Raw genomic sequence first — 15,099 nt, 5'->3', positions numbered from 1 at the left:
CTGTGTAATGCTTGTTGTGTGTAGTACTTCCATCTGCCATCAACTTTTCTAACTATGAGTGGAATGTAATGATTGAATAATTGTATTGGTGTAGGCCTGTTGCTCCCTGTGACGAGACTTTTTATGGGGAGACTGGCTTGCATTTGTGCCTCAAAGTTTGGAACCACAGAAAACCAACTTCAGCTGACTCATGGTGCAAGCTACTACTAAACTACACATGCACCTCGCCTGTATTCCTCTGTGGAACCTCTAATGAATTGGTACATGCGGGAATGTGCGTGTACGTGTAGTGAATCCTGACGTGAAGTTTGTTTCTGCGTAATGCTTGTTATGTGTAGTGCTGCCACCTACCACCAGTTTTCTTAACTATGAGTGAAGTGTAATGATTGAATAATTTATCGTTGTAGGCCTGTTGCTCTCTGCGGCAAGACTTTTTAATAGGGAGATCGGCTTGCATTTGTGCCTCAAAGTTGGAAACCAACTTCAACTGACCACCACTGTGGCGACGGTGAGGTTCAGTGCAATCTGGGTAATGGTAATTCTACCACAAGTCATTATATCACTTGATCATTGTTTTAATAGTACAATAAAATTCATACATGACCTTGAATGGCCAGATAGTCATGAGACAGCACATATCGTAGCAAATCCATTGAAAAATATATTTGTTTTTGGTGAAGTGCTGTTGAGCATTCTCTAAAAACACCCTCTACCGCCTTTGATATTGCGATTCAACCACACCTTCTATGACCAAAAACACTCGTTTAGGTGTCATATATCACCTCTTGAAGTTTGAACCACGAATTTAGAATCGCCCTGTATATCTGACCTTCAACACATCAGAGGAAGAACTTTATAACTGACTAACTATCATTTCCTAATCGATCCTTTACAGAATGTAGAAATACAAATAACAAAATAAAACATTAAACTTCTTTATAATTAATATTAATGAAAAAGAAGAAAAATGAGAGAATACACAATAAATAATTATCCCTTCAATTCATCATTTCATACATATTTTATACAATATTTACAACACATGTTTGTACAAAAGGCAGAACAGCAAAAATGCAGTAAGAACAACTATTTCTTAATGATTCATTGAAAATGATGCAATCACCCATAGAAAATCCATGTGTTTAATAGACACTCTGTATACAGGCAATTCCGTTATACATCGAATGAATCTTCCGTTTTATGACATTTAAAACTAAAATCAAACAACATTTTGAATCAGGGAAAAGAAAACAGGTTATCCAGAAATACAATAAATTTTTCTATTGAACTACAGTAAACGCGGGCTGCTTTGATCCATTTTTTTAAACAATTCCAAATTATCTTTCTAATATAAACTCAATATTACTACCAAAGAACGGTTCCAGGGCCAAAGTAGCCCGCATTTACGGTATGAGAAAACATACTTAAAAATATATTGAATTGACAAATAATTAAAATGAAGATCGACCAATCGTTGAATATTAGGGCTATTTAAATTTTAAAGGAGGAGGTGGGAAGTGGGGTGACCATACATAACTCTACTACCAGCGTAGAAGTACGTAACACTAAGAATATGTAAAATCTGATTGTGATCTCACGATTAATACCGAAACAAATGCTACCAAACTAAACTGTAAAGGCATCATGTAAACAGAATTTTAGATACAGTTGAACTCTGTTATAATGGTATCTTGATTACAATATCAATAAGTGACAGTCCCATCTAGTTTCCTAGAGAGGATAATGTCAATGGACCTTCCTTATAGAGAAACAAAACACACAAATGAAAACGCAATGACTTTGGAAATAATGGCACATTTTTGTCATTCTGTATTATTTATCATAATTAGAATGATAATATGACACATATACAGGATATTTTAGAATTTTTCCCTTCCTGATATATTTTTTTATTATAAAAATGTCCTGTCTTTCGACAAAGTTTACTCATAATCAAAGTTTATTCATAATCCTTACTGAAATTGGATATGAAGATAATTTGCATGATTTATTAGTTATTTGATAATTAAATATGATTATGAATAAAAGCATTAATCACATGCATTTGCCATGTTAAACTTTTTTTAACCAATGAAATATACTGTACATCACTGCAGAGTTGCTGCAGCACTGCATTTCTCGCTGAGTTATTTATAAGGAAGAATTGGTAATTTCATCAATAATTGGAATTTTTAATGGGAATTGGTCCTATATTTTTCTCAAAAAAATATGGTCTACCCTAATCATAACAAAATAACAACTTGTACAATATTAGTAACTCATGCACAGTATTCGACTGCATCTGATAGAAATTTTTAATCAAAAAATGCCAACCTCTATTGTAATGACACCTCGGTTATAACGACAAAATTTCGCGAAATCTACAGAGAGATTACAATAGAGTTTGGCTGTATTTGAAAACATTAACTTCAGTCAACTTGAAATAACATTAACAGTTAATGTTATTTCAAGTTAACTATCAAACAGGGTCGATATAAATAAACTGACACTACTCAGACATAGGTAGCGCCCATTCTGAAGAAGGTATTTTGATGAAATTTGGTATGTAGGATGGATATATGTACCCTGGGAGAAAAAAAAAGATTCAATAAAAAACGTTCAATTTTTGGCCACCATGTAAAACAAGTGGCACTTTTCTATTGCAATTATCATTTTCCCACCATCCAAACAAGGAAAATACCAAGTTTAAATAAAATACCTCCACCATAACGGGTGCTACATAGGTCAAATTGATGTTGGTATAATTAAACGGACCCTGCTCAGCAAATTATACTACTCTGACCTATGTAGCGCCTGTTGTGGTGGTTGTTGAATTGGAACTTGGTATATATGTTATTTGGACAGTGGAAAAAGATAAGTTCAATAAAAAAGGTGCCACTTTTTCATCTGGTGGTAACAAATTTAACTATGTTTTTCATTGAGTCTTTCCTTTCCCCATGGTTTATATTTCCTGGTTTATATTATATACCAAGTTTCATCAAAATACCTCCATCAAAATGGGTGCAGTAGTTTGATAGGCTATTAGATATAGTATATGCATTACTCCTGTTCCTTTTAAGCTGCTTGCATGTATGGCCGCACATAGCAACATGGGTCAATTTTAATTTCACCAAGGATAATAATAATAATTGATAATAACTATCACAATTCCAAAAAGAAAATTGTGTTTAAAAAAATTTAAACAATGTGAAAAAATTTGAGATAATATAAATGCTATCATAAAAGAAAATATTTGAATACAGTAGACTCTCAACTATGCAGCCTAGTAAAAAATTCATACATAATAATTCTCTGTGATTCCAAACGGTTTTGGGGTGTGGCTGCGCAAAATCTCTCGTGCTGTGCTAGCCACACCTCAAAACCGGTTTTTGCACTGTTTAGAGAGTAAGTAGAGGGACATTGTGTCGTGTGAGTGGATGGCGTGTTGCACTGAGCGATTAACATTGCATGTGGCCCAGAAAACCTATCCATAGAAAAAAACCAACTTCAGAGGGCTAAAAGCTAGAATCAGTCTCCTATTAATGACTTTTTCCAAAACTGAAAACTATGTATTCTGACTCTTAATCTTAGGCCTACCTTTTAACATATGCACAATCATTTGCCAATTAACAGTCAAATAAATTCAAATAATTTTTGTAAGAAACAAACCTGTACGTATTCTGTGCTACGTTGTTTATTTTGAAAGCATATATATTCATACTATACATGGTTTCATGTTTTCTGCAATCCCAAAAGCAGAATGTTTTGCATTGTTCTTTAAAGAGCCCTCGGTCGATTGGAAATGTTTTGCGGTAAAAATCTCCATAATAGTGTTTTCTGCACTTTTTAAAAAAATTTTGCAGATTGTTCTGTGATGTACATCAAAGATTTCGCCATATTCTGCATTGGGGCCCTGCAATCAAGTTACATATAATATAATTTATTCTAAAATGTATCTAAATATTTTTATTCTTGGACCATTTATTCTGTAATAAATTTTTAAAATTCAGTGCATATGCATTTATCAAGTACTCCTCTGTACTTAGAGGTAGAAAAATATGAATAAAAGTGGGTTTTAGTATAAAAAGGGTGTTTTTGATGAATGGATAGGGCCTATCTGGCTTTTTTATTATCCGTCCTGTCTTTCCACCACATTAGGCCGGATATTCCAGAACCTTCTATGTAAGATTTCATCACTGAAACTATGATAAAGATGGGTAATAAGAAATGCCCTCACAAAATGAAATTACAATAAAGAGAAAGGATTTATGTCACACACTCACACAGCACATTTCATACGTTATATAATGGAAATAAGAATGATAGCCAATTTTTAATATGCTGCTCAGCCAAAATAAATAATGAAGTTTACAAATATAAAAACCATATATCGACAAAGTGTATCAAACTGCATAAATGTTAAAAAATAGCTCTTTTGCAATGTTTTTGTTTTATCTCTCTCCTTGTGACAGAAATAAGGCACCGGGTCGACGGATATCACAATTATTTCATCACTCAATAACCATTTTATGTTTACCCCAGGCATGAAAACACTTGGTGAATCGTTTTGACTCTTTCCCTTTTAGTGTTAGCATCAGTTTTCTGGGTCTATCTGGCTGTTTGGCACGAACGCTTTGGACATATACCTATAAAACAAGAATTTATTTATATAAATTTATGCATAAAACCATGAAAAAAATGGACTGAATCTCTTATAAGGCATTAATAGCTAAATTACTGTTTTCATTAAATCAGCTCAATCAGAACTCATGGCACTTAAAGCTTCATTTCCATGATATAGCTTGCATGTAGGCTTAACAAACCTACTTATACATTACATGCCAATTTTGTCAAAAATATTGTGCCAAAAATATTTTTCTTTCACGATCATGTTGCCATGATCACGTTTCGACAAATCTCGTGAACCAGGTTGTCATGGCAACAAAAAAGTGGCATAATTCCCCACAGTATTTTTAATGTATGGTAATTAAATCGGGGTCTAAGCATAAATTTTCTAGAACTTATGTTAGCATCTCTGCTAGTACGCAAGAGTTCTTAAGTCCGGGAAAGTAAAACAATATGCAACTTTAGACCATTTTTGCCAGAAAAAATGCTTGGCTTCTACGGAATGAGGTTGGTGCCATTTTTTTTCTAATATGTCGAGCCTTGGTATAATGAGGACATCCAAGAAGAACAATGAGGTTCTAACTTTTTTTTCTTTCTTTTGAAATGATGCTGTCAGATATATGGTGTTTACGGTAGGGTATACATGAAAACACTACTTAATGAAATGTTCAAAGTTTTAGACAATCATCAAATTATTAGATGAACATCTTCATGAATGATGGCCATCACAAAAATGTTGATCATGATTTTTTCTAACACCTATTGGAGCACGATACTTCTTTCCAGTAGCCTATTTTTTAAAAAGTTCATAACCCTAGATAACTACACATTCATCTGATAGACTACCAACCAACAAGAAAATAGAGTGCAAGCGCCAATTTTTACCACTTTTCTATTTTTTAATTGAAATATTATAATACTTCTCTTAAGTTACGCTAATTTGTTTGAAATAAATAAAGAAAATATAAAAATATACTGGTTTTTAATTTATAGTCTATGAGTTGAATTAGTTATCGAGTAACACTGATTTAAGTTTAGTTATCCAGGGTAAAGCCATCGAAAGTCACTACACAGAAAGTATGACATTACCATATACTTTCTTGTTAATTTCATGAGTTTCCATTGCTGATTTACTCTTTAATTGAGCAATAACAAAATTTGATTCATACGAAATCATATTACAGTAGCTTCACACAGAATAAATTTTAGCTGGATAAAGATGAAACGAGAGTAATGCCCATCATTGTTGGGTAAATCTATTGACAGAGGCATGTTAAAATACTGATTTGGGCATGTAATTTTCTCCTGATTGGTCATGTAAATTTTTGGGAAGTTGTCAAACCTTGATGTCTACATATGGAGATGGTTTCCCTCTCACAAATGATACAATCAGGGCTTGACAAATTCCCAAAAATTTACATGCCAATGCATGACACAATCATGCAGCTATATAACGGAATTGACAATAAGCCTCATTTTTTAAATAGTCTTGGTGTGAAAGATTGTATCATTTGCCATGCAGAATTAATTATCCAGTACATAGAATAAATCACCAGCGTTCAAACAAAAGTAACTCAGTCACAATTTTTTTTGACAGGTGCTACAATTAGTTGAAAATTCTAATTAATTATATCATGATATGGACAGTTATCAATCACGAACCACTTATCTAAACATCAGTAAATCTACTGTAGGAGTTGAAAATCTTGAAAATAATTTTCACAATTTCACATAACAACTCAAAAGTTTTAATTGACAAAATCTCAAAACTGGACTTGGCAACTTCTGCTTGAATGCTGGGTAAGATGCTCGCCTACCACCAAGAACGCTACCATCAGGTCTGCAGGTTTAATCCAAGGGAAAGGACAAAGATCCAAATTTCCGACCCAACTCAATCAGTAGTAAATTGCCATATGGTGATATGGTCAGAGTTGGTGTGCGGTAATTTAATTTTACTTCTCCAAATTTCATTGAAGAATGAAAATACTCCTCTAAATTATGGGTATTTTTTTTTAAAAACAGGTTATTTCACACTGATAAGAGAAAAAACCCTCCTCTTTTTATGAAAATACCCCTAGAAATTTTGCAGAGCAGTGAAACTACTCTTCAAAATTATATTTTCGGTTAACAGTAGTAGTTCATAGAATATATAAATGATAATAATTCAGGATATAGTATCACAACACCCAGTATATTTAGTCCCTTTCTTCCTTAATAAATATCATATTAATTAAAAATAACAAAACGGTACTTCGGATGACAATGAAAAGATTGTAGGTAAAACGTACCTGTGCACTTTTGTAAGCCAGTTTTATTTCAACTTCACTGCATTTTGAACCCACCCATATGAAAACTTGGGTCCCGTTGTCCAATATCATTATGTCATCGTCAGCAAGATCATCCTGACAGAAATCAGCACATTTCTCAGAGACAGAAAAATATCCCTTTTCATTGGAGCATCGAAACAGTCTTGTATGATTCATGAAATCAGCTTCCTGTGAGAATGGTCACAGAACAAAAGGACTTTGCTTTAACTTTTCTCAACAAGGTGGCTGTATAATATTAACATGTATGAAAAATGCATTACAGTGTTTATAATAATCAATAACTATTTGTAAAACACAAATGGTGAAAATAATTATAAAAATCCTGTGATGAATGATGAACAAAAATGGCTTCAGTAGAAGCTGCTTATTGGAATAACAATGTTATCATTTGGAATTGCTATCACTTTTGCAAAGTAGGGAATAGACTGATATTATAACATGGGGGAAAAATTTGTTTATAGTTAGTTATAAGGACTTTATGCTTTATGTTATCAATCTTTGAAATTCGTTGAAAGTTTTTTTTGTTGTTGCACATTTTGAAGACTTATTCTCTCCCCCCCCCCCCATAAGTTATTGTTACCAACCTCCAAGACTATTTAAGTCAGAAGGTGCAACCTTCTCTGTTATTTACATCTGCACAATGCCCTAATTGGGTTGTAGTTGCCACTATGATTCATGTACACGTGAAGTCGCTTTTGCAATGATTTTCCCATAGTGGAGGCAAATGCAAGGTAAAAGAAAAAGCTCCTAAGTTCTTGGTCAGTCTCTTTCAGCCGACCAAATTCACAGTTAATCAGCTGAAAGTATTGTGTGTTAAACCAAATATCATAATTCATAATATTAATAGATAGTTCCATTCCGAACACCTCACAATGGATGAATAATGATTACATAGGAATTTTAGTTTAAAGGAAAAACATTCATTTTAGAACAAAAAGAAAAATGAGAAAACGCCATGATTGAACATTTTACAACCAATTATGGGGAAAAAGAAATTGTTTTTCTGTTTACACTTATCCTGATAGACCAAATGGGATGTACACAGTCATCATATTCACTTTTATATTTGTTTCGAATATAGTTATTGAGTTGGTTATTGTTATCCAAAACCGTAGTCTCAATGTGATCATACATGCTGCAAATATGGATCGATTTGATACTACCTCATTCATGGATGACAAATTCTCATTCGCCAATCAGAAAAAAATGTTTCAAGCTACTATTTCTAAACCTATGTATACTGCAAATGATATGTTACAAAAATGTTAATCATTTCTGAACAGGATGGTTCAATAAAAACATAATTACAGCAAATCAATAATTTACAAAAACATAAAACATAATTACAGCATCATATGGCTTTTTGCCGCCGAGTGCCACCCAGAAGAAGTTCTCAGGTTCTTCTCCTTCATTGAGAATCTGTATACTGTGTGTTTCCTGTAATAACAATAATAATTTTACGTAATATAAGCATGCACAGTGAAACAAAAAGGTACTATATATAATACATACAAGTTAGAGTTACATTCATTACTGAACTGACTGAAAATATGGTCATATGTGTTTGAAGCTATATGCATAGAAGTAAATGTAGGGGTGGATCCAGGGAGGGTGATTTAGGTTAAAAGCATGGGGGTCACCCCATAGGCCTTTCTCTCTAATAGGACAGTACCATTATTTTCCCCTACAATTTTTGCTCCTATACTCAGGAGGAGGGGATCACTCTCCTTACCTGGATCCATATTTGATACATTTTGATTAAATAAAAAAAAGATGACAATATAAACTGAAGCACCATAAAACCCTATGAACATAATAAAAATATTTACACATAATATGAAAGATAGATCCAAAACATACTGTGTCATAGATTTTGCTGGCCAGTTCTTGTGTTAATTTTGCCTCACTCTCATCACTTTTAGACCCAATCCAAACATAGACAATGCCAGAGTCATTCACTTTATCAAAAGGAACTTTCAGGATGTAACTGAAAATATGACATAATGAATATGGTTGTAGCAACATAAACAGCAATAATTGAACAAATATGCAACAGAACCCTGTAATAGAAAATTAAATTTTTGGTCTCAATGCTAAGAAGTTCCTTTATGAGTTCTTTTATAGCAAACCAAATTCTCAGAAACGTTTAATATAACAGTGTCTGAATACATTATTTACCTAAATGTAAGCATCATTGATTTTCAATATCATTATTCGCAGCACCCCAAAAAACTATTTTGAATAATGCATGAAGGTAACTGAATGAAATTAGATCAATAGGAAGGGGGGATCTAGCAAAAGTTCAGTCTGAAAGAGATGAGTGAAATGAAGAAACATCATTCGACACCAAATCTTATCCTGTATAAAAGACACTGACTCTTGCAATAGAATACATATAAAATAACACAGTAAAAGCCCTGTTCAAAGGTGAAGGTGTCCGTTAACAAGAGTGTTACAGATGCATTCCTGTCTATCTAATATTTCTGGCATCGTCTGTAATTGGCTGTAAATCTTCATGTAAATATCAATCTAATGGCGATGTTTGATCCTTATCTTTTTATCTAATGGAAAGTGTTCACTACGGGAGATTCATCTTTGTGTGTGTGTGCTCTATAAATATAAAGATTTAACTAACATCAAAATACAGTCAGTGCTCCTTATAAGGACTCCCAGTGTCCCGTCAAAAATGAACATTATATTAGAAGGTTGTTATATTGAAAGGGAAAGCATAGTTTATTCAATATATTAAGACATGTTTGGCTTATCTTACCAGCCATTGTAAAAGAAAGGTAGTTATAATATGGGATTGTTATAACAAGTGCAGACTGTAGTATCAATATTTGATATTTTTTTATTTTTCCTGGAGTATGTGTGCTACTCATCAACTACGAAAAAAAAAAAACTTCTTTTATTGAATTTATTAGTGTTAAAAAAACTAATATATTGCTAGTTTTTCTATAGAAAAAATGGATTTGATGAAATAATTTACTAAAGAAAGCTAAAGATAATACCATATATTTCTTTCATAATGTGAGTTTTGAACAAGAAAAATAACCCTTGAATACATATGCACAGTAAAAAATGACTAAATGATTTCCGAATGCAATAAAAAATATGCAAAATTAATGTTTAAGTAAATGGTTTTTCCCTCCAAAATTCAACTCACCAAAATGCAGAATTCAGGAAAGTTCCATCTGGATTGCTCAACTATTAAAAATATATAAATAAAAAATGAAATTTTTATGATACTTTAAAAAAACTAAACTTCAAGAGGAAAGATAGTAAAAAAAACAGCGTATGGCTGCATTGATATAAAAATTCATGTAATGTGTTTTTGCTTTTATTTCAAAATAAACTTTACAGGAATTGGCAAACATTTTAGTACTAAAAAAATGTACATTAAATGCAATAAAAATTATTGTTTTTAACACTACCTGAATACAACGAGTACATATAGGACTGCCATTAGAACGAGTCTGAAACATTTCTATTGCTGACTTATTCCTAGGATCTTTTCGCTTGCCAGAGTGTATTACAAACTCTCTTTTGAAGTGCGAAAGAAACTTCAGATTTTCTTGTTGCTGAATAAATGAAACAAGGAATGAAGATTGTCTTAAAATGTGATACATTCTATTTACCAACACATTCATGAAACTCATTTATATAGAAAATTCACATGAAAATGTGTGCTATTAATTAAATAGAGATTTAAGATGATATTTGACAAAAAAAAAATATGTGGATAACAAAAATCTTTGACACAAAAACAACCTCAAAATCAATTCAAAATACAATATAGTCTGACTGACTTGTTTATACCAAACACCCCATGAATTTAGGATAATTTATCTATGTTTATCAAATTAGTATGGCTAGTAACAAATAATTTAGCCATTTTTGACTTCATTATAAGTGGGTCAGACTATATTATATCAATATAACTCAAATTCACTGAGTAATTAAAAACACCACATGAGGAGCATGAATATTTCATACTTGATGTGTTCGCACCACTTCCAACTTGTCACCAAATAAAGCTTCAAATTTTTTCTGCAAGCTGAAATAATTTCAGAATATTTTTGTTTAACTATAACAATTTTTACCTCATAAACTAAATCATATAATTTAAAAAATTGGTACCCCCCCCCCCCCAAATGTATTTAAATAAAAAAAATAATGAAAAAGAAAACTTACAAGAATGATTTCTTTCATATTTTTAAAATTGAGTTTAATAAAGAAAATCTCATTTAAGAGATTTTAAAAACTTGATTATATGTATAAAGTTTGTTGAACGTATCAGACAGAGGATTATATGCCGTATGCAACATCATAATTTATTTTCCCCTTACAGATTGTGAGGAAAAAGAATTAATTACACAAGATGAAAATTATATTAGCAAATAAAAATCGAAAATGGTCAGACTGCTCATTCAACAATAATGACAATCATTTTTGTAACAATGTAATAAAAACAATTCATAGGAGAGGTTAAGCAGCGCTTTTAAGAATTGACAGGTATTAGCCTAACAAAAGCACAAAATTTATTCAAATCAATATGAAAAATTTATGAAGATTTATACCTGAAAGTGAATGTAAGCCATCCCATGTTACCAGCATTTCTTCCTTGCCAGAAATATACGACACACTGATAGCCATCTTCTTGAACTTCCTCTTCTTCAGCATTTTCTTCATTTTCAGGTGCATCTAAAGGAACCCAATAACGGCAGAGGAACACGTAGCAGTCTTCGCTGTAGAAATGACCTGTGAAAATTCAATCAAATCATGTTTGATTAGATAGAAACAAAAAACAGTTGAAATAAAATACAGTAAAACACCTATATAGTGATACTTAAGGGGCTGGAGAAAAGTATCATAATATAAAGGAGTCATTGTTATGGGTGGAACATACTACCACATTAGGAAGTGCATCAGGATCACAGAGTAATATCGATTATATAAGTAATATTAATTATATAAGTAACATTAATTATATAAGCAATTATCATTATAGAGGGTATATATGATTTTAGTGAATGAATATAAATGAATCATTAATTGTCAACTTAAAAATGTAATTGGTCTACTGAACTCAATCAAGAATTACAAGTCCTCGTGCATGAGAATAAAAGGATTAATTTCATTGTTCCTATATCGCCCCCACCTCCTCATGCTAGATGCACAAATATGTAATGTCCATAGAAAAAAAGAATGTGAGAAACAATGTTTGAATGTTTATTCTACTCATGTCACTCTGTAAGGTTCAGGAGAAAAGAAGTAGAAAAAGGCTGGGGAGAAAAGAGGCAGAAGAAAGCTCAGGAGAAAATAAAGATCAAGAGATGAGGATAGAAGCATTCGAAAAAGAGGGGGGGGGGGGGGTGTTCTGAAGTTTGAACTGGAGGAGACATGAAGGTTTTTCTCAGGGGATTTGGAGAATAAGAACAAAATAACGTGTTTGTGTACTTTGAAGTTGTGAACCCAGTTATTTTGTCCTGAAATCACATTAAAAGTATAGCAGAGGACCTATGTTCTATAAGAAGAAGGGGAAAGTTTCTCTTACTCTATGGAAGTAAAACATTTCCTAAAATGCTTTGTAATATGTGAAATGTTTTGTGGCATGTGTTTTAATAATAATTACACATTCATGTTTCAGGTAAAACTTAGATAGCAAAATAAAGTACTAGCTTCAACCAGCTGATAAAAAAAAAAGACAATTCTCACATTCGTGCTTCTAGTATGAAGGGGAATGATATGCGCTGCTATCATTATACCAAAGTTTCTATCCATGCTGGTTTTCTAACATTTTTTTAATTTTTTAAATACAATGATCAAATATGTTGAGCATTAATATTCATGAAGCAAATATTTGTTTGAAAAAACCAGCTTACATATGACGATTTTGGTAATAAAAAGTGAGTGAGAACTGCAATCAAACCTTAAAATTTGATGAAATATGAAAGGAACAGAAATATTTTTTTTTGAAACAAAAGAAAAAATAACATTATTTTGTATATATAGTACCTAGCTCTTCTTCAGGCAATCTAACAAACTTCTTTCCCTCCAATACGAATGATTCCATGGCCTCTAAATCTTCGTTCCACTCTTCCATTAATGTTTTCTTAATAAAAGAAATTTGATGAAGAAAAAAGATAAGTATCAAAGAGATTTTAATGTGTTAATAGAAATTATAAAAAATTTAAATACTTTTCTTCTAAAACATTATGTTTCCATTACATTTCACAGTCACAGATGTTTAAAAAACAAAATAAGAAACTCAAAGTGATTCAAATTGACAGTTCCACAGCATTTGAGTTTCATATTCTGGTGAGAAGAGACATTAATGGAAAATAATTCCAGAAACACTATTGCTAAAAAACATAAAACACTTCAAGAAACCGAAGGAAAAAAATGTCTAGACATGAAAAATAAACACTAATTACCACAGAACTTTTTGCCCATTTCATAATCTTTCAATTAGTATAAAAGAGTATTTGAAAGGTTATTTTTCATTCCAATATACAGTTGACAATCATTATAATGACCATGCATTATTGCGCTCGCTCCATTAAAACAACCTGGTAAGTCCAAAAATTTTCCTTCCGCGTCATTTTAATCCAGTATAACGACCCATGAAGACTATTAAATTCAATACAATATCCATATTCAGTTCTGCCCAGCTACTTTTATGTAAGGAAATGAAAAAAATTGTCCTGCGCATTTGACCTTGACATTGGAAAATTTGGTATGTAAAAATTGTGCATACAATTAATTATTACAATTTAGATATTACTTTTTAACCTGATGCATTTTAATTGCAATGGCTTACATTATTACAAAACTAATAAAATGAATTTCAATTACACCATTCCAACATAAGCTTTTCACAAACTAATTTTTTTTCAAACTTTTGACTTCTCAGTACAATGTCAGTTTTCTATGGAGTAGAGGTAATGTTATTCCATTATAAGTGTCAACTGTATTTTGATGATGTTTACCATATATTATATAGATTTTAAAAACATATTTTCATAATTAACTTATGAAGTTTGCCATGAAAAAAAACATTAATTTCAAAACTATAATAAAGCATTTCAAATAAAATCTATAAGCATATTTACAGCTTCTTCTTTGCTCATTGGAGGCTGCCTGTTCATAAACAGAGCTGAAAGATCTGCCTTCGTTTCTTGCTTACTCATCCATTTCTAGAAGATAAAATATCCAAGTGTAAAAGAAAAAAATAAAAGTAAAAAATACATATGATGAAATGAAAACTTTTAATGATTTTAAATGAATTTATATCAAATTTTTTTCATTAAATTTCATTCTCAATAATTTCAAAATTTATTAAAAGTGAAAAATACACATGCATACCTTAAGATCTGCTCCAGTCCTTGAGACTGACTGGGCTGTTCTTGTGAAATCAACAGCAATGACATCATCCCAGCCAAAAAATTTAGATTTGAACAGTTGAGGTTCCGTTCTGAAAAAAAGAAGACAATGAAACGCCTATATAATGGGACCAGAGAAAAGCATCATTATACAAGATTTATTGTTGTAAATGGAACATGTTAACACTATTGAATATGTATTGGGATTGAAGAGTAATATAAGTTATGCCTGTAGGTTATTATCATATAATGTTGTCGTGTTAATACTCTGCAACTAGATTTAACTTGATTTTGGATGTTTTGAGGAAAACATATTTAAACACTGAATGTGTGAAGTGCATCTATGCATTATATTACATAGAAACAAACAAGAATAGCTTTGCTTAGACTTGTATTACACAGTAATACATGTCTGGTAGTAGCATATCAGAGTGCATGCTCAGATAAGTATTTTTTTTTACACCTGAAAATCACAAATTTTCGAGTTATCAAGTTGTAGTATTGATACAATGATATGAGAGTTTGACTGAATATATATGTAACTGCCAAAGCCTAAAATTGCAGTGTAATGGTACAGACCCAAGGCGGGTCAGAAAGGGACTACCCATCAGTAATGAGTGCTTATAATTTAGAATATTTTAAGAATTCACTTTTCTCACCATGATACCGCAGATCATCCAGCATCAGTCTGAGATCGTCAATTGCAGTGCGTGCTGCATCTGGAGACACCCACTGGTTGCTTACATTGGATTGATATGACG

The 15,099-nt window shown here is 31.9% G+C and overlaps 1 protein-coding gene across 1 annotated transcript in view; it reads right to left on the bottom strand.

Moving 5' to 3' along the window:
* Window positions 1-1,002: 1,002 nt before the first annotated feature.
* The window catches only part of fliI (FLII actin remodeling protein), a 38,266-nt gene continuing 24,169 nt past the window's right edge, over window positions 1,003-15,099 (bottom strand). Inside the window, exons 22-32 of the mRNA XM_089252842.1 lie at window positions 14,322-14,430; window positions 14,069-14,152; window positions 12,972-13,068; window positions 11,534-11,714; window positions 10,950-11,010; window positions 10,388-10,534; window positions 10,120-10,160; window positions 8,814-8,940; window positions 8,301-8,390; window positions 6,915-7,121; window positions 1,003-4,646 (exon numbers count right to left, since the gene is read on the bottom strand). Of these exons, the coding sequence (XP_089108968.1) occupies window positions 4,512-4,646; window positions 6,915-7,121; window positions 8,301-8,390; window positions 8,814-8,940; window positions 10,120-10,160; window positions 10,388-10,534; window positions 10,950-11,010; window positions 11,534-11,714; window positions 12,972-13,068; window positions 14,069-14,152; window positions 14,322-14,430 (1,279 nt within the window). The 3' untranslated portion in view covers window positions 1,003-4,511. The remainder of the gene's footprint in view (window positions 4,647-6,914; window positions 7,122-8,300; window positions 8,391-8,813; window positions 8,941-10,119; window positions 10,161-10,387; window positions 10,535-10,949; window positions 11,011-11,533; window positions 11,715-12,971; window positions 13,069-14,068; window positions 14,153-14,321; window positions 14,431-15,099) is intronic.

This window comes from Pholcus phalangioides, unplaced genomic scaffold (assembly GCF_987345545.1).
Source record: "Pholcus phalangioides strain wild (caught in Gottingen) unplaced genomic scaffold, Ppha-v1.0 ptg000031l_1, whole genome shotgun sequence".
NCBI lineage: Eukaryota > Metazoa > Arthropoda > Arachnida > Araneae > Pholcidae > Pholcus > Pholcus phalangioides.
This window is presented reverse-complemented; position numbering and strand designations above follow the sequence as displayed.